The sequence below is a fragment of the Solea senegalensis genome, linkage group LG5 (genome assembly GCF_019176455.1).
Source record: "Solea senegalensis isolate Sse05_10M linkage group LG5, IFAPA_SoseM_1, whole genome shotgun sequence".
In the NCBI taxonomy this organism is placed as follows: Eukaryota; Metazoa; Chordata; class Actinopteri; order Pleuronectiformes; family Soleidae; genus Solea; species Solea senegalensis.
This window is the reverse complement of record NC_058025.1, coordinates 24,920,335-24,939,469: the sequence shown is the minus strand read 5'-3', so window position 1 is coordinate 24,939,469 and position 19,135 is coordinate 24,920,335. Positions and strand designations below refer to the sequence as shown.

At 41.3% G+C, this 19,135-nt stretch overlaps 3 protein-coding genes across 3 annotated transcripts; 2 read left to right on the top strand and 1 right to left on the bottom strand.

The window, feature by feature from the left end:
* Positions 1-626: 626 nt before the first annotated feature.
* Positions 627-6,837, bottom strand: unc119.1 (unc-119 homolog 1). Its single transcript, XM_044027147.1, has 5 exons — positions 6,479-6,837; positions 4,454-4,567; positions 4,101-4,209; positions 3,227-3,399; positions 627-3,121 (listed from the first exon to the last, which is right to left on the bottom strand). Exons 1-5 carry the CDS (start codon positions 6,711-6,713, stop codon positions 3,009-3,011), a joined length of 744 nt encoding a protein of 247 aa, XP_043883082.1. The 5' UTR covers positions 6,714-6,837; the 3' UTR covers positions 627-3,008.
* A 942-nt stretch (positions 6,838-7,779) lies between these two features.
* On the top strand, positions 7,780-10,340 carry pop5 (POP5 homolog, ribonuclease P/MRP subunit). The gene is made up of 5 exons (XM_044025435.1): positions 7,780-7,864; positions 7,939-8,081; positions 9,178-9,327; positions 9,419-9,502; positions 9,604-10,340. The coding sequence occupies exons 1-5, from the start codon at positions 7,845-7,847 to the stop codon at positions 9,708-9,710; spliced, it is 504 nt and encodes a 167-aa protein (XP_043881370.1). The 5' UTR covers positions 7,780-7,844; the 3' UTR covers positions 9,711-10,340.
* A 641-nt stretch (positions 10,341-10,981) lies between these two features.
* On the top strand, positions 10,982-19,115 carry rnf10 (ring finger protein 10). Its single transcript, XM_044026778.1, has 17 exons — positions 10,982-11,512; positions 12,215-12,399; positions 12,489-12,694; positions 12,777-12,867; positions 12,958-13,142; positions 13,311-13,447; positions 13,673-13,827; positions 14,027-14,155; positions 14,384-14,627; positions 15,906-16,039; positions 16,167-16,284; positions 16,369-16,470; positions 16,565-16,702; positions 16,801-16,892; positions 16,995-17,052; positions 17,779-17,943; positions 18,028-19,115. Exons 1-17 carry the CDS (start codon positions 11,362-11,364, stop codon positions 18,099-18,101), a joined length of 2,364 nt encoding a protein of 787 aa, XP_043882713.1. The 5' UTR covers positions 10,982-11,361; the 3' UTR covers positions 18,102-19,115.
* Positions 19,116-19,135: the final 20 nt, after the last annotated feature.

Genomic DNA, 19,135 nt, shown 5'->3' with positions numbered 1-19,135 from the left:
GCTGAGGATTCTGGGAAATGTAGTCGACTGAGTCAGTTCTTCAGTTTGCTTGAGGTGAGGAGGACACGGAGAAGGGAAGCAAGGAACCAGAACTCTTCTATGTTGCTGCTTACATCTTTTTTTATGTCACTTAACTTAAGCAACTTAAGAAAACGAACAAACAAAAGCAAACAATTATCCCAAGTGTAGGTTTATTATTATTATCCTTATTGTCATTACAGAGAAAGTCAAAGATCATGAAAACAAGAGCTTGTGCAAAAATGTCATCATTCCATTAAAAAGTAAAACATTTTTATTTCACCATCAAAGAGCAGAGGAGGTCAGATTTTTTATTTTTTAAAAAAGGAAGAAAATTACAGAAGCGTATTGCATTCACCTAAAGTATATTTTTTAAAAGGCTCTGTTTTTACGGGATTTTTCGGGTCTGTTTTTCCAAGAGATTTTTTTTTCGGGTCTGTTGTGATGAGATTTTTTTTCGAGTCTATTTTTAGGAGATTTTTTTCCCGTTTTTTTTTCTGCGATCTGTTTTTCCGATATTTTTTTTTTTCTGGTCTGTTTTTGCGCGAATTTTTTTCAGATCTGTTTTTCTAAGAAATTTTTTCAGGTCCGTTTTTCCGAGATTTTTATTTTTGGTTCCTCAAAGCATCCAACAGAAGCTGGTTGCAAGTCCACTTTCAGTAGACGAGCAGCTCCAGGAGAATCATGTAGCCCACTTGCCCTCCTGCCCAGTCGGCCTGCCTGACCATTGCAAACCAAACATTGCAATCTCCAGCAGATTCTGTCTCAACAACCCCAAATACCTGAGGTGCCTGCACAAAGTCTACAAACTAATAACAATTCCATCAATAATATTATAGAGACAGGAGAATCTCCCAACATCTCAAACAAACAAAGCAGAGTAAACCTCGTAATAACAGACCGAGAAAAAAAATCTCATAAAACAGAGCCTTTTGAACATTATTTTAGGTGAATGCAAAACGCTTCTGTAGAAAATAATGTCACATTGAAGGAAAATTTGTATAATGGGTCATTTTCAGTTTCTGCAGCATTGTTCCAAAATTCTGTGAGTTAAACAAAAAAATTTGCTACATTTTCATGAGGTACCAGTACAGCCAGCTTAGTGTAAATATACATGAATTCAGCCTTTGTTTATTGTCCTACACACAGCACGTTATCAGATGACCTGTTTTCTTTACTGTGCAGTTAAACTGTGTGTGATACCAATTCTGGAAGGAAGAAAAATCCCCCAAATCCCTGAAAATCTACTTAAAAAGAGCAGTGGGTTTTCCATTGAGAATAGCCATTTTAATTACGATAAAGCTGATAATTATGATGTCAGTGCATTGTTCGTGAAGGCAGCCAATGCAACAGATTCTAGATTGGTTCCATAACTTTTTGCTGTCGGTCGTGTCTACTGTCTACTGTGCAGAGAAGCTGAATTCTTATCGATCCATCTTTAGGAAATGTGCCGTGTAGCTGGAGCATGCGCTACAAACCAACAACGAACCCCTGGATATAAAAGGCACATGAAAGTGTGGTCCAACAATGTTTAGCAGGTTGTTTTGGTAGCTTTGCATGAAGAAATTCTGAGCCATCACAAGGTTTTGGAATCATTTCTGGAAAGTGATATTGAGAGCGGGGACCGTTTTTTAAATGTTTCATTGTTAGCCTCTTCAATAAATGATGGACATCTGATATCAGAGCCCACTGCTGGACAACTCTGAGCATATACAGAACAATTTAAAAGCGCCGCCGCCTCCTAAATGATTCAAGTCCATGAATCAATACCTCATCGATAAATAAGCCTTACAAATTAACTGAGAGGGATTTATAGGGCTACTGTGAAGTATAACATGGTGTAAAGCAGATACCTGATGGAATGGAAACTCGTGAAATATTACATGATTTGAGGTCAATTTATCCTATTTAATAACAACTGATGCAAATCCACTGCTATAACAGAGCTTCAATGAAGAGAAAAATAAAGCAGGTCAGCTTCTGCATCTACCCTCGCACCTCATTAAAAGTAAATCAACCACCAGGCTAAATCCCTCAGTGTGCATTTCGTTGGCAGAACCTGAGAGCAGAGCAGAGCAGAAGAAGTGACCACATTAATAGGTTCACATCGCACCTGTGTTTAACACGAGCGTCTCCGGAGTGGGAGTCACGCCACCGCTGTGCCGAATAAAGCAGGAAAACAGAGCTCGAGGGGTTAAATAACCTTGTGATCGGGTAGAACAGGCAGAAAGTCAAGTCCAGTAACTTTGATTCCTCTACAATTTCTTCCTATTTGACAGAACTTGAGGTAAAGGTTTGTCATAAAAAAACAACAACAAGGATAAGTAGAGTAAGGATGACTTGACTACTCAAGAGGAGACTGATACGTCATATAAAATGAGCACTGAGCTTATTATACACCTGACACAAACAAAACCGATGACTCACAACTGATAGTAGACAGTTAAGGAAGTTCAAATAGTGCTACATGATCAACTATGACTAACAATACTGTAAAAACAGCTCAGTAATTCTCACTGTTCCATATGGGAAAAGTTTAAATAAACCTCTACTGAAAACATCTACATATTTAAGTGAATGAAGTAACTAACACAGGCTATGCCAGGAGAGATCTGTCACTCAAACGTGTCCCTATCCAGCAGAGACGGCAAGAAACCTAAGGCAAGAAGTGTTCAAGCGGTAACGTGATACATGTATGAGAGACCTAAAAGGACTCCAGTCAGATTTAACGGCGAAACATTGAAGGGAACATTCCTCAGAGTCCAAGAAAGTGAGCTCTGTGAGGTACTGGATGGATGAATCCATGATTTTGTAACAAGGCAAATGTGGTGGGTTGATTATGAAGTAGGATGTCATGTTCATAGGAATGTCCACAAAGGAGAGAATACTTCTGTCCAAAAAAAACCAAAAAAAAAACCGAAGCTTATGGATGATTGTAATCCAAGTACTCAATCTCCTGGGAGTTATTGCACACATTTTCCCTTCGTTCCCTACAGACCTCCGTTATAGGCATAGTCAGCCTTGTTGTGCATGATGAGTTTGTTGTCCACAAAGTAGAAACTGTCTGACCTGGTCTCATAAGGGTGCTCCACCATTTGGCGAACTAGGAGAAGTGGACAAACAAACAGGGAGAAACATTACATTTTTGAATGGAAAATATAGACGCAGCATAGTTAATATGAGCGGATATTAATAAAGACAAACTCACTGAGGTCATCTGGAAGCTGTGGAAACTCATAAATGTGTTCGCATGTGTTGCGGCTGTTGGGAATGCAAAAGCCGAAGTCAAAGTCAAAGTTCTTGAGGAGGCGACCCTGGAAGTAATGCCTCTCAATCATACGGAAGCTGTTTATTGGCCGGTCACCCACTGTGAACTCCACACTGCAATAAAAAAAAAAACACAGAGCACCATTTATAATAAACTATTAAATGACTAACAAGACAAAATGCTGATTAGTAGGACAGATATGAATCTGTGTATCATGCTTTCATTCCTTTCCCGTTTCTTCTAGTTTTTTCTATCTAAACGCATGTTACGTGACCCGAAAGTTGCGACTAAAGAGAAGATATCACAGATTTGAAACTGCCGCGATCAATAACATTTAAACTAAACCTTTTTAGAGCACACGCAAGACATATTTTGAATCATAGAAACGTAGACAACAAGCTACAACATTGTTTTCATCAAGAAGAGCTGGAGAAACGACATTAATGTACATCTATGTGCAGTCATCAGTGAGACCGGAGTGCGGGGACCGTCTACAAAGTGCAACACCTGAAAAAAGACGTTTAAAAATATTCAATAACTTCACAATAACGTTCTGTAAACTTTACTGCATCATATTTTTTTGTTGATTTGCAGACAGTTGTATGATCGTTGTCCCGCGTGAAGCTCCTCCCCTGTCACAGGTCACTTCCGGGTTACACAACCTTCGGGTCACGTAACTTGCGTTAGATGTGAAAATCAAAAGTGGACGAAACGGGAAACATAAACATAAACAAATATCGGAAATTGAGAGATACGAGTCATTACTCCTTTTTTCATTTTATTTTAAAAAATCAAATTAACAACTACTACTTACGTAGCACCGACAGTGCGCAGCTTCAGGAAGGCTGGTGTAAACTGATATCGGACAAAACGCCCCGCACTGGTGTCTACATCGCCAATCTCCTCTTCGCTCTCCATCGGACCTGATCAACAAAACACATCCATCACAAAGGTGTCAAACGTTGGCAGGACAGTTATTGAGCAGTGGATGACAGGACGTGTAGTAATCACTACATTCACAGACGCTCAATGCATCTCACATTAAAACAAATCTCGGGAGAAATTGGGTCCTCAGTAACAGTTGCCTCTATTAAAGATTGCTTTGTTGTTCTAGTTCATTTGTGCCTGTCCCACATTTTAGGAATATTAAGTCATCACATCACTTACCACTATTGGGAGGCTTGGCGATCTCAAACAGAACTGTCCCCGTCTCCAGGTCTCTGATTTTGAAACGTGTGAAGTCTATGTTGTAGATGTTGTCTTCGGGTTTGCAAAGATAGTCTGGAAATTTGGAATAAAAGTGTGAGTTCACAATACAATCATAATAGACGTTTATCTCGTGATCTAATGGAAGGCAACCGCCCATCATCACCCGGTTCAATTTTCTGCGAGTCAGTATTATTTATTGAAATGTACTAACACATTTGATTCAAGAACAGAGACAGCACTAGATACGCTGCTACTGTAGTAGTAATGCTGCTACAGCACAGGCTCAAGGGAAGAAATGACATTATTGTCTGGTGCAAAAAGTCAAACACAATGGGGCCATAAGTGTTAGCTGCAACTGTGGTTGACAGCGTGACTGATGAAAGAGCCTGGAGTTTGATTCAGAGGGCGAGTTCCCTTTCTAGTGGTGTTAGGGGGGTGATGACAATTTCAGGGGCCCTTGACTTGACTCATGGAGCATTTTAGGTCAGAATTTTTACTTTTGATAGCACAGCAACTTCAACGTTGATTGTTTTCACATACAAAAGGTCCAAATTAGATCAGCTGATTCAGGGTTGAAGTGAATGTATCTAAACCAAGCAGCAACCAAGTACCTGCCCAGTGCCAGGTTGACGCTTAACCAGACGTTCAGAAGCGTCACCTGTAACTAGAGTTGAAACAATTGATCGATGAATTGATTATTTATCAATTACTAAATTAATCGACAACTATTTTTATAATCAGTTAATCGGTTTGAAGCTTTGTTCATGATTAAAACAAGATTTCTGATCTTTTAAGCTTCTTAAATGTGAATATTTTCTTAAGTTCTTTGCTCTGGATAACAAATAAATCATTAAAAGTGAATCATTTTGGTTTGTGGACAAAACAAGACATTTGAGAACATCGTCTTTTCCAGGTTTGACAAACACGATCAACATTTTTTAAGATTTTCTGACATTTTATTATTTTATTTTATTTATTGAACCAAACGATTAATCGAGAAAATAAACAACAGATTAATCGATTATGAAAATAATCTCCCGTTGGAGATACTAGGTGTCAATCACAAATGGGAGCAAAACTACGCACATTTTTTTTATGTACAGTTTATGGTCATTTTCAAACTAAAACAGAGCCAGCAGTGTTTTTGAACTTCTCAGTTTTTGGAGCACTAAAAGGGCCCATGTAGTCTGGGTGACAAGCATATTCAGACCAGATTTAAGGGATTAAGCACTAAAAAAATCACTTTTATAAAGTGGTAAAGTCTATTTACCTCATGTCCCTGTTGGCAGCCATGTTGCCAGGGAAAGTAAGGGTGCGTTCACACCAGCTGCTTCTTAATCGAACCCTAGTTCGTTTGGGGAGGTGTGACTGACTGATGCACACCGCCTAAAACATAGGCCTCAGTTCGCAGGAAGCGGACAACAACGCAGGGCATTGTGGGTAAACACAACCAAAACACACACGCGCGTTGAACGTTAACTGGGAGAAACGTCTGAGCCCATTGTTGCAGCATAAATGTGTCGTGTGTTTGCAGAAATTAAAATAACAAAAAAAACCAAGACTGATAGGACAAGATTCAACAAGGTAGAAGCGGCCAATTGCAAACCGGGCTGAATGAAATCTTAATAGTGCATATTAAGTGGCCAAAAAAGTCCGTTAATGCATCTCAGTGGAAAGGGGGCCCTGTACAACATTGCTGCTTGGTGGCCCAAATTTGAAGCTGCGCCCGTGGGAACATCCTACTTTTATTCGGTGAATGCCGAACACGGAAAATGAACACATATAAACACAATATGACGTTATTGATTGCACCGATGCAATACATTTACACAATAAACCCGTCAGCTGGTGTAATCATACGGTGCTAGAGCCACAATTATAGCACTGAGTAAACAAACGGTGTTTTCTGAGTGATGCGATTGTACCGAGTCGAACTGAGACCGAGGAGACGCTCACAGGACTCACGGGAATCCCGGGACTCACCCTCTGTGACGGCCCGAAGACCCAAGACATGGTCCGGGGAGATATCTGTGCCCAGAGCCCGCAGCTCATCCTCTGTGACCACAGGCCACTTATCCGTTTGACTGCGCCTCGACTTGAGCTTTTTCAGCATTCCTCCACCGCTCCTTCTCTCCCGGTGGTTCGTCTCCGCGCCGCTGTCCCTGTCCGTCTGTCCCGCGATAAGTGTTGGTGTCGGTTTGGTTCGAGAGCCGCTCATACCGGACTCCCGCCGCAGAGATACTCAAAAGAGTTATTGTGCTTTTTTCAATTTGGGGGCGACTTGATCAAACTGCGAGTGTAACTTCAAGATGGCGTAAAACGTGTACGGGCGACGGAAACGCACACTCGTGATTGGCTGAGAGCGGTGGAGGTTGTCATAGTTACAGACGGGGTGTGAATGATTTGAAGCACTGGGCTTCCCGTTTCCTCTTCAACTGGGCGTGTTGGTACTGCTACTTAGGTGACAATCAGAGGTGGAAAGAGTACTGCGATATTCTACTCAAGTAAAAGTACCACTATTTTTGATCAAAAAGTACTGCTCTAAAAATGTACTCGAGTTAAAGTAAAAAAAGGTAAAATCAGAGTAAAGGTTAGTAAAGGAGTTACTTTTTACTTCACCCCACAGAGTACGAGTGAAGTATTGTTTTTGGTGGCTCTGTTTGTGTGTGTTTGTGCTTCCGCACTTGCTGCCTTTGCCACTATGACCAACAGAGGGCGCCAGAGGCTTGTTGCATGAATGGGTTGAAGTCTGCCATCTCTGACTGCCTTGTTTAACAAGGTTTTTTTATTGTGTCGCGCAGGACGAGGGGACACAAATCTCACATGTTTTAACTTTCTCACTCATTTAGGGGCCTTAATTAACATCAATTCACCTGTCCTCATCATGTACCTGACCTCACCTGTCCTCATCATTCACCTGTCCACGTTATTCAACTGTCCTCATCATTCAACTGTCCACATTATTCACCTGTCCTCATAGAAACAAATGTTTCTCCTAATCTTTCACATATACCAGGCTGCAATATTCAGTCCAAAAATAATCCAGTTTCGAAAGCATTTTCGAAATAATATATTGTGTTTTTAGACCATATAATGAAAAATTTAAAAATTGATTCATATTTCATATTTATGGTATGGAAAGGACTCATGTTGGTTTAAAAGTGAAGTGAATTTAAGCGAAAACTGGCAAACGAATAAATGAGTACTATGAGCGTCTCACTTATCAAGCGTCAGTATAACTGGGTGTCCAGCAGGTGGCGCCTCTGCACCTCTGCTGTGGGCAGATCGCTCTGTTGACGGAAGTGACCACGGAAGAAGAAGAGGAGGAGGCGGAGCAGTAGCAACAGCGATGGTGCGGGTGAAGTCAAGGTAAAAAACGTGTGTGAATGAAGTTTTCGGCCCCATGTTTGTGTTACTACTCTTCATAACTGTGGTGTGTACAGGTATCTGCTGTGTGAAATCACCGTGTCCGACCGGAGCCAACTGCTGCAGCTGGACGACCGAGCAGTGGCGACGGCAGTGAGGGCAGCAGTGGCCCGCACACACGGAGACTACGGAGCGGCTCAGTGTGTCATCGGCTTCTCTGGTAAACATCGACAGACAGTGGTTTTACTGCTTTAAAAGTTTGTTTCAGAAGGAAAAACACTATTTAAAAGTTATATGATACAAGCAAATACCCTAAATGTTGACTTTCTCAGCTCCTCAGCATATTTACACTAGCAAACTAACCTGTCAAAACTACACATAGGCCTTCAGCACGATGTGTTTTATTATTATTACACTACATACGTTTATTGCTGCCTGCAAGTGACATTTTAGGTACGTATGTTTGTTTGTAAAATAACACTTTCCACGTCAGCACAGTAACAACATGGTGACACTATGGTGATCATTTTGTAATTGGGGGTTAACAATATGATAATACCATCTTATATCAAATGCAATCTCTAGTTTAGTAATAATAGCGTTGAGAATGTGGTAATAAGGCGATGACAGTATTACTGTGTTATTACCAAAATATTACCCAGGTAATAGTTTAATAAAAATAATGACTATAGGTGTCCATTGGTTTGTTCTCTCCTGTGCCCCACACTCAATTTCCATATAACCATAATATTACCTCCCTATTACAAAATTGTTTCCATATTATTATTTTGAATCCGAATCTGCATAACAATAGCACAGATTTAATTGACTAGAACTTAACATTAGACAGTGGTAAACTGATTAGCCAGGAACTGCACCTTACCTTTTATTACGTCCATTATATGTTATTGCCTTTTGGCTTTACTACTTTCATATCTTTTTAACGACCTGTCTTCAGGACTCTATGCTCTTTGTTACTTTGGACATACAACTGCCTCATGAAACAACCTTTGTTTTTGTTTTTTGTGTGACAGATGTATTTTATTTTATTTTTTATTATTTTGTGTTTCTTTATTGCTCTCTCTCTCTTTTGTCTTCACCACTGTTGTGGGTACAGCAAAATTGTTTAACTTCCTGACCAATTTGGTGAAATAGCTGTAACCTACATTACATCAGCAAATGTCACAGCACTGTTGCCTGTCACTGTATCTTGACTGCTGAAGTAATATTACTTTGATGAAGCAATTTTTAACTTTATTGTACTTTTTTTACATTGCAGAATTGACTGACCCCCTCTCTCTCTTTTTTCTTTTTAGTGAAATATCTGAATGCTCATACTGGAATAGTATTTCTACGTTTCCCCAAAAGATGCTACAGACTCCTCTGGTCTGCACTGCCTTTCATAACGTGCATTGAAACTCGTGGGCACAAAATTCCATGTGTTCTAAATTGTTTGCACGTGGGAGGTAGGAGAAATATCAACGCATATTTAGTAATGAATCACACATACGATCTTCTTACAATCTCACCTATTAATCAAACAATATTGTTTTGTAGGAACCATAAGAACATGTCAGAAGTTTCTGATCAAATACAACACACAACAGCTCCATCAAATGCTTCCGAAATGTAAAAATGACGGTAAGGGATTTAATTAACTCATACTACATGGAGAAAAGCATTTCAGTATGATGCTACCAAAGTAATCTTTCGTCTATTTGATTGTTTTTTTGTCCATACAGAGGAGAAACAACAGGTTCGTAAGGCAATTCTGACGTGCTCTCTACCAGGCAGCAACAGGAAAGAATCTGAAGAGGATTTTGAGAGTGAAGAAGATGAAGAAGAGTGAATTCACAGCATGATGCTCTACAAGGTGGCAGCTATGAGGTTCTCCCAGGATTCTTCTTTTACTGGACTGATTTGGAGAAACAAGTCCTCAACTGTGTGGAAACATTTCTCACCACTGCTGCTTGGTGTATTGTTACTAAAGAAAAGTGTTTGCCTGTTTTAAGCAGAGGCACACAGTTTATCTTAAGTTTGTCTTTGGTGGTCAGCCTCATTATCTTTTCACATTCATTTTGTGCTTTGTAAAGTTTTGTGCTGATCTGTTATTTTTGATAGATATAGAAAAGTATTTTTTTGAACATTGTTTGTCATGATGCCATAAAAATAAGTTCTTATGACATTAAAAAAACATTTTTTAATAAAGATCGCATGTGCAGTTTTGTAAATATTTTGTACTAGGTACTTGGACAAGGGAAAGATTTATATCACTCACTGGCTTTACTCTGGCATGTTGACACACTGATTGTGTGAAATATCCCTATTGTAAGTGAAATTGAATAAAGATACTTAATACTAAGATAAAATACTTTGCCTATATTGGGTGATAAAGTAACAATGCTGGCATTCTGTCTTTATCACAGTAAGAAAAATACCACTCTGTATTTTAAAAAAAACAAATAAATCATATATTCTATTTATTCTTTCATTCTATATTTTAATTAACTTATGAGTAAATATTTTTCTACATTGTACGTTCATAGATGTTAAAATGCATGCTTATTATTTATAACCCTTACCTCAATTGTTTTTGCTCCTTCTACAATGCAACTTTCCCCATTGTGGGACTATAAAGGGATTATCTTATCTTATTTTACCTTCTACTGTGTGTAAATGTATGACAGAAAGGGCACAAAACAAACAAAAATCACCAGTCAGACACACGTGGACCCTGTTTTCCCTGACATATTACAGAAGGGAAAGAGGTAACCCCTTAGTACACTCGCAGGAACGAGAGGGAACCATCGCATTGAAAATAAAAATCTCTGAGGTTAAAACAATTGACAGATAAAATACATTTTGTGGGATTATGCTTATTAACACATGTTACAAAGCAATATTTGGCCTTGTTACATCATCTGATGTAGCATGATCTTTAACAATCATGACACTGTGCCTTTGATATCACAGTGAAATAATTAGATTGATATTTTTAATCAAACCTATGTCATCACCGTATAATAATAACCACTCAAAGTGGTTTGTAGCTGAGAAGGCCATCAAAACTACATTTCCCAGGATGCTCCACTGGCCCCCGTACATCCAAGAAACATCCGGGTCTCTGAGCTTCCTATCTGGCGACCCGTCGCCATTAGTGTGAGCTCGTCTTATCGGATATATTTTTTTAGGTCAAAATCTTGATTTTGACTTGTTTTCCAGTTGTTGGAAAACATTAACGGCCTTTTAAAGGCATATTGTTTTCCACTGCGAGAAAACGACAACGTTTTGGGGTCTTGGCCCCGCGTGACGAGCTTTCGTCCTCTCTTCCAACAGTCTTCATAACTTGAGACGCCGAAATCGTGTCTCTTATTTTTTCTCGGTTTTGTTTTATTGTCAAGATGTCGCCGTGATGGGGTCTCCGCATTTGACAGAAATGAATCGGGGCCTTCGTCGCCTGACTCACTGTAGCCCGCTTTCCTCGCTCGATTTTCAGTTTGATGCCAGAGAGCTCGGCGGCTCTCTGCCCGGAGCTCGTTCACTGCACGCAGATAAACATGGAGAAGAACCCCAACAGCAGCGCCAACACCAAGGTTCCGCCTCGTTCCAGCTCCGCTGGTCCAACAGCGGGAGAATCTAAACCCAAAACAGGTACAAATAATATATGCATATAAAAATGAAACGGTGGAAGTAAGTGAATAGAGTAGGTGAACACGCTCGCTGTCCTGTGGCCTCCTGCTCCTGCTGGTTGAGGCCTTGTAGCAGCAACTTGTTTGTCTGACGTCGCTGTCAAAACATGTGAGCCACCAACAGCCAGGAGCTAATGCTAACACCTGGCCTCCACTACTACTCGTTATTTGACATTTACAGTTTACAGTACATACACAGTTTTTGTCTGTATATGTTTTATCTGGAACGCGTTGCCAACCGAAATCAAATTAATATCAGAAATACTGTTTACAACAAAGGTTAAGTGCTAGCTAAAAGAAGGACAGAGCTGTAACCATTAATTGTTTTAGGTATATTAGGTTTATTTGACTTGTAAGTTGTGTTTTAGTGTACTGTCAAGTGCAGTTTTATCGTACTTTATTGCATAATTTGACAATTGTTATTGTGTGTAATGTTGAATAGCTTGTAGTTGTGTTATAGTGTCTAAACTAATCTGCCATATTACATTATATTTAAAACTATTTATATAATTTTAAAATATCAATATTAGATGATTGGTTCTCACGCGGGAGTCCACTTGAACAAAGTTTAAATAACTTTTAAACGACACAATAAAGAGGTTATTGAAATCTGTCATTTCCATCTTCATTTAGTTAATGTGTATTATTTATTTTTTTGTTCCAGAAGGTAAAAATAATGGTGGCTCCAAGCGCTACAGCCGCAAGCGCGAGCCATCCTTTCCTAAAACCGACAGTTTCGCAGGCCCTCGTCGCACCAATTCACAGAAAAGCAAGAATTTTGACAAGAGACCCCCCCAGAGAGGTGGAGGACGACAGTATGGAGTTGCAGGTGGAGGACGACGCGAGGAGGTTGGTATTTTCGGTGGCATTGTATTTATGAAGTATTTAAATTGTTGAAAAGAATTTCAAAAGGTTGTTATTCACCTCTCCCTCTCCAGGTAGCAGAGACACGCCGGGCCGAGTTTAGCCCGGCTCAGTTTGCTGGTCCGAAAAAAATAAGTCTGAACCACCTGTTGAATTTTACCTTTGAACCTCGTGGAGGTAATGGTGGCGTCGGAGATGGAGGCCATTCCTGTTGGGGCCGCCGAAACAAATGGGGCCACAAGCACAAGCCCTTCAACAAGGAGCTTTTTCTGCAGGCCAAGTAAGCAGCCTCACTCAGACACTTAATAATATGAAACAGGATGTTGGGACATGTGGGAGTGAACCCATCTGTTGTGCTTCAGTTGCCAGTTTGTTGTGACGGATGACCAGGACTACAAGGCTCACTTCACTGATCCAGACACTCTGGTCAACTGGGACTGTGTGCAGCAAGTGGTGAGTGCTGCAAATGTGCCAAAAATAAAGCCCACATCTTTCTTTGCACACTCCTATACATACAGACCATTTATTTGTGTGTATCTACAGCGCATCTACAGTCATGAAGTGCCGTCTTGCCCCATCTGCCTCTACCCTCCTTTGGCAGCACGCATCACCCGGTGTGGACACATCTTCTGCTGGCCTTGCATGCTGCACTACCTTTCCCTTGGTGACAAGAGCTGGTCCAAGTGTCCTATCTGCTATGAGGCCGTGCACACTGCTGACCTGAAGAGGTAAATGAGAAATGCATAAGACTTAACTCTGTAGTAAAAAAAAATAGCAGGAGGAGAAGAGTAAATCTTTATAAAATGCTAAACAAGGAAAACACGGAAACCTTTACATACAGCATACTCAATGTAGTGTATTTTGTTGCACTATTAACAGTTAATTTCCAATTGTAGCGTGGTCGCCATGGAGACCAGGCAGTATGCAGTTGGTGAAGTAATCACCATGCGCCTGATGCGCAGGGAAAAGGGGACTCTGGTGGCCATGCCAAGCTCTGAGTGGGTGAAGGTGGAGGAGCCTGTTTGTTTTGGAGGTGAGAGACAGAAGCGCGTGTGTTCTGTCATAATAATGATCATAAGTAACACTACTAGATAGGAGTCTATGCACAGCATCTATTTATGTACCAGAAAAGGTTGTTTTTGTTACGAAAAATGTGTTAAAAGTTCTAGCAGACAGACAGACGGACATGTGTTGTTTATACTGTAACTCGTTAAACAGGTGTCATATTGGTCGATGTGATTTGCTGTGTGTTTTCTAGATGCGTGTCTTGGCCCGTACTCCAAGCTGCTGCTGGCCTCGTCCGCGCAGGTCCTGAGTCTGGTGACTGAGGAGAAGTCTGCCCTGCAGGTGCAGCTTAACCAAGAAGATGACGCCCAAGGCTGTTTCATCCAGAGCGCTCTTTGTCTTCTGCAGGTGACTATGTGATAAATAGATAAATAAATGAAGAATGCATGAAAGGAAATACTGAAAGACTGTCCCCATAAGTGAATCATTTCACTGCAAAACTAAGTGTAAAATCAGCACATTTTTCTCCTGCATGTCTCCCAAGTGCAAGAATAAAATCATGCACATGTGTAGACTGATTATTAAACTGTTTGTTTTTGTGGCTAAGGAGCGAGAGGAAATGTTGCTGAAGCAGCAGAAAGCAGCTACAGCAGACGGCTTTGATTTGTCTTCGCTGACTCTCGAAGAACCTTCTCCACTCGTGGAGGAAGTGGTGACGATCGTCACGAGTGCCAAGGTGAGTCTAAGAATACACCTTTTCCACACTTTTATGGCAGCAATGGCCACAGTCCAGTGCTACTAAACTGAACTTTAGCTCGTTGAATTGTGTTTTTGATCGAATCACACCCAAAAGATACAATACAGACTAGATTTTGATTTAGTCTCTATTGTATCTTTTGGTGCTGTCATAAATTATTATAATGTTCAAATAAGTTGTTGCTTTTTTTCTTTGTCGTCTTTCCAGTCTGTGCTGCAGTATTCCTCTGCATTTGACGACGAGGTGTTGGAGCTCCCAGAGGAGCCGCCAGGCTTCCCTGAAGCCGCCCTGGAGAGCGTGCTGGAAGAGCCTCCTGAGGATTTAATGGACGCGGCCCCAGAACCGCCGCTGGATGAGGAGAACCCGGCAGAGCAGGACCTGACTGAGCACACACAGCCAGCTCGCCCCTCAGCCAGTGTGGTGCATGGACCATACTACTATTTCTACCAAGGTATGACTGTTTTTTGTGTGAAAGTGTGAATGTGAATGAAAACTGCAGAGTAAAGCAGCTTTGAGTGGCCATCAAAACTAGAAAAGCATTATATAAATACAGGGCATTTGCTTCAACAAATAAGGTCTGTGCAACAATAACATACTCTAAACAAGGAAATATGTTAATATGTACTGTGGTATCTTGAAATAGCATGGGGCAAGTGTGGAATTCTGGGAAATGACATGCGAGAGAGTTGTTTGCATGAGCCACAGAGACATTGTTGCATGACACTCGTCCATGTACCTTAGATTCTCCTTGACCGTTTGTTGTAAACACTGACGAGCTAAAGCCTCCCTAATACACTTCGGAGCCAAGCCTTGAGAGATAACGGCAAGCTGCACATCATGCGAGCCACTCCCAAAGAGGAACTTAGCGGCAGCATGTGCAATGACGTCAGGTTATCAGTCTAATTCTTGCCAAGCTGGAGGCCAAATATGAAAGTGTGTGGTGGTTTCCCTTTTTGCAGAGACAAATACATATTTCCACCGGCTCTACTCGCCTCGATTTGCCCACGTTTTTAGGATTGTGAAGTAGTTTTAAGTGATCTACAGTTCTACAGCGCTGTTCGGCTTGATTTGTGTGTGGGACGTCTCTTCCTGTCCTGGCCGGTAGTCTGACCAATCATCGCATAGTACCTACTCGGCACGCTTTTGGAACCTCGCCTGAGCAGGTACTGAAAATAGTACCTGGTACCAGGTACTATGCTAGTGGAAACGCTACTTAAACCATGCTGCGGCGAGGAGAGACAGGCGAGGCCAAAAGACAGATTTAGAGGCAAAGATGGTTGAGATTGAGTTTAGGGACAGGCACCAGGTGCACACCATAAACTGATGTCTTCCAAAATAAACGTTGTACAATTGCTCTTCAGGTAGCTAAAATATAGTTAAAGTTAAATATTTAAATAGGACAGCACCTGTTTTGTTATTTCTGCCTATTTGTTATTCCTTTTGAGCAACCATAGGTTACTAATAAATGGAGCACAATCTGGACCCAGTTATTGGAATGTAGAATAGTTAAACACAGGGAGTGAGAGACACAGTTCAGGAAGAGATGAGGAGGGAGGAGTAAAAAAGCAACTTCACATCATGAAGTTCGTTTTTCATCTGACCTGCGAAGATGTTTGTTTGTTGTCGTCAGTGTAGTTGTTACTCTTGTCGCTTCAGTCTGCAGAGGCTGCTGTTTTTATGTCACGACTGACCGCCGTCACCTTCTGCTCCCTTCTGTTTCTCCTTGCAGCTGACGACTGCCAGCAGATGTTCCTACATCCGGTGAATGTCCGCTGTCTGCTGCGTGAATACGGCAGCTTGGAGGCCGGTCCTGAGTCCATCACCGCCACAGTGGTGGAGACTGTGGGACACACGGTCACTGAGGTCAGCAAACAAGTCAAATCCAGTCAATTTTGAATGTAGCCATTATTGTAGAAACCTTGATAAGTTCTGACTTTGTTTTCGTGTTGTTGTTATTTACGTTCCATTTCTTTGAACAATCTGTTTGCAGGAGGTCCGTCGTCGGAATCGCTATCTGGCTCATTTGCCACTCACCTGTGAATTCAGTATTTGTGAGTTGGCTCTGCAGCCGCCAGTCATCTCCAAAGAAACTCTGGAGACGTTTGCAGGTGAGAAGACTCGTTTATAATGTGGTGTGAAAATGCAGTGTACGAAAAGAGAGTTTTGAGTTAATAGTAAATGTTCACTTTTAGATGAATTGGAGAAAAGAAAGCGCCTGAGGCAGAAGAAGGCGAGGGACGAGAAGCGCAGAGAGAAGCGAATCGAAATGGAAGAGAACAAGAAGCAGGGTAAATGTAAGTACAGCTGAGACGTTCTCAACACCAGCAGGAACGATGTGAAAACATGAATCTGCCTAACGATGTACATGCACTCCTGCTTCACCCTCAGATCCTGAGGTACACATTGGACTGGAGAACCTTCAGCATTTCCCTGCGTTCGGCTCACCACCTCACAACTTCAGCCCTCCCGTTCAACCTGACTTCACCTTTGCCCCGCCTTCGCCTCTGAGCAGCAGCCCCTCCTCTGGTAAGAGCTGCTCCCTCTGCAGTAGATTATGACGCTTTTTATGCAGATTGAGGCTTATGACGGAAGATGTGAACTGAGCATATCTTCCTCTGTCTTAGATGGGATGAGATTTCCGAGTCTGAGTGGACAAAGCCCCTCACCCACTGTTGGTAGTGTGGAGGATGACTCCCACTGCATGTCCTTTGCACAGGTGTGTAAGGCAAACGAGTCTGCCCTTGTCATAAGGGTAATGCTAATTCAAGTGCTAATGCTTCAACTTGAAAATGATGTGACCTTGACTGTGTCCTTGTAGATGTTAAGAGATGGTAAAGCCAGAGCTGATGCTGGGCCCAGAATCGCTCCAAAGACAGGTAGTGCAAAAGTTTAGTTTTTTCTTTCTTTTTTTTTTAAATGTGCTAGTTTGTGTTTTATTCAAGCATCACCTCTTTGAATTTGAAACGTCAAGACAACGAATAGCCATGGGACTCGTGGCGTTTCATTTTAACCTAGTAATGTAACCAGGAGCCAAAACAAACGCTCATTATAATTTTTTGAGCACACACAGATGTCTTCTTATAATGATTATTAATGGTACATCACAGATTTATAATCCTCCACTGAAAGTAGGAGCAGATAATTTGTGTTCTCTCTTGCTTTGGTTCTTCAGTTTGTTCCTCGTAGGGCATCGATGAATGCCCTACTAAGGGCTGCAACTAAGGGCATGCCCTACGGCATCGATGAACAAAAAAGGACATACCTTCTCAAAGACATTTAAACAAAACAAAACACAGGCTAATACCTTGAATATTCAGGTCATTTTAAGTGCACAACAGAAAGTGATGAAGATCTCTCCCACCCGGCTCCAGTCTGGGCAACATCCGCACCTGGAGGTGTGCTCCCCCCAAAGTTACTTGTCGTGGTATCAAGTATTATTAGTTACAAACTGTATCCTGTAACTTAAAATCAAACCACATGCAATACACAAAGGAAGAAGATCCTTTATCTGTGTGAAATGACTGCACCGTGTTTCCTGTACAACCTGTTTTTACAGGTGTTGAGCACTTGTTGACGTTAGTGTCGTGTCCTGTGTCGTGTAGATAAGCTCCTCGCTCCCCCAGCAGCAGACAGCGACGGAGAGAGTGACGGCTCGGACCGGGTCCCAGTGCCCAGCTTCCAGAACTCTTTCAGCCAGGCCTTTGAGAAGGCCCTCCTGCAGCTGGACAGTGGTTCAGCTTCTCCTCCACAACCTGTGGTTGACCCAGGTCAGACGTTCGTCTCTTTCTTCTGTCTTAAATCACTGCACATGCTCTCCGACCTCATTCTTTTAAACGTTTCTTCTCTTTCAGATGAGAAAGGAGGAAAGAAGAAGAAGAAAAAGCAGAAACTTCTGTTCAGCACATCCATGGTTCACACAAAGTAGACGGCACTGAAGCTTATGAAGGCATACACCATATATTAACTCTTGAGTTTATCTCCCCCCACCGCTTGTTTTTATTCCCGTGCAGGTCTGTTATGGAACTATAAGCTATGAAAGTAGGTTTTAGTGTGTACCCAAAGTTCAAGCTGCTTCAGCCATTATCCCATCAGCTTCATCCACAATATGGGCAGCAGTATCGTCAGATATCGTCAGATAAATTAGTTTTGTTGTTGCTGTGAACCTCAGAGCAACAACCACACTGGAAGCTATGTTGGTAACATTTATTTCAGATGCAAAGACAGTTCAGGAATACAACAAGCTGCTTAAATGATCAGGGTTTTTACGACTGCCAGATGATTTTCCTTGAAGCTGATTTGATCACTGCACCCGGGACCCACGGGTCCTGTGGATGAGAGAAGGTTGCTTGAACATGATAGCAGTCAGCCAGCTGCAGGTACATGGCACCTTTCGAAATATATCCAGAATTGTCCATGCTCGGATGTGATCATTGTGGAGCTTCACCATACGACACACAAACACTTAAATGTGATTTTTTTTTTCTCCCCAGTGTTTTATCGCATTTAATGATTTGGGCCTGCTTTGAGATTGATGCCATAGTATTTGTAACAATAATAACAACAAAAACATGACTTCATAATACCAGTGTGAGCGAGTGAAAACAGTATTGTATTATTAAAGAGATGAGGTCTGTTGTATATTCTGACCTGTCGAACCATGAATACATGCTTTCATCTCTTTAAGTTTCTCCTTTGTGGCAACTTTCATTGTAGAATGTTAACTAATGTTTTACAATCGCCCCCCCCGTTTTAAGTTCAGTGTTGAAGACGTGTGAAGTTGCAAGACTGCTGAAATTTAAAAAGAGACTTGTGAAACCTGAAGAAAGGTGGTGCATTGAATTTCTGTTTTGTTTTGAGGTTTCTGTACTCACCTTTTAAGTTTGACCAAGGCTGGTAAACATGACTAGTCTGAAATGAATAAACAAATATGCACAGTGAAGGAACCGACTGTTTTATTAT

What these genes read in the sequence shown, in the direction of transcription:
- unc119.1 (XM_044027147.1), bottom strand. Translation starts at nt 6,713, where the DNA reads ATGAGCGGCTCTCGAACCAAACCGACACCAACACTTATCGCGGGACAG. An exon ending in CGCCAAGCCTCCCAATAGTG is followed by an intron (nt 4,210 to 4,453) that starts GTAAGTGATGTG and finishes TTTGTTGATCAG; the next exon opens with GTCCGATGGAGAGCGAAGAG. An exon ending in CTGCGCACTGTCGGTGCTAC is followed by an intron (nt 3,400 to 4,100) that starts GTAAGTAGTAGT and finishes TTTTTATTGCAG; the next exon opens with TGTGGAGTTCACAGTGGGTG.
- pop5 (XM_044025435.1), top strand. Translation starts at nt 7,845, where the DNA reads ATGGTGCGGGTGAAGTCAAG. An exon ending in ATGGTGCGGGTGAAGTCAAG is followed by an intron (nt 7,865 to 7,938) that starts GTAAAAAACGTG and finishes TGGTGTGTACAG; the next exon opens with GTATCTGCTGTGTGAAATCA. An exon ending in GTGTGTCATCGGCTTCTCTG is followed by an intron (nt 8,082 to 9,177) that starts GTAAACATCGAC and finishes TTTTCTTTTTAG; the next exon opens with TGAAATATCTGAATGCTCAT.
- rnf10 (XM_044026778.1), top strand. Translation starts at nt 11,362, where the DNA reads ATGCCAGAGAGCTCGGCGGCTCTCTGCCCGGAGCTCGTTCACTGCACG. An exon ending in AGAATCTAAACCCAAAACAG is followed by an intron (nt 11,513 to 12,214) that starts GTACAAATAATA and finishes TTTTTGTTCCAG; the next exon opens with AAGGTAAAAATAATGGTGGC. An exon ending in CAGAATCGCTCCAAAGACAG is followed by an intron (nt 17,053 to 17,778) that starts GTAGTGCAAAAG and finishes TGTGTCGTGTAG; the next exon opens with ATAAGCTCCTCGCTCCCCCA.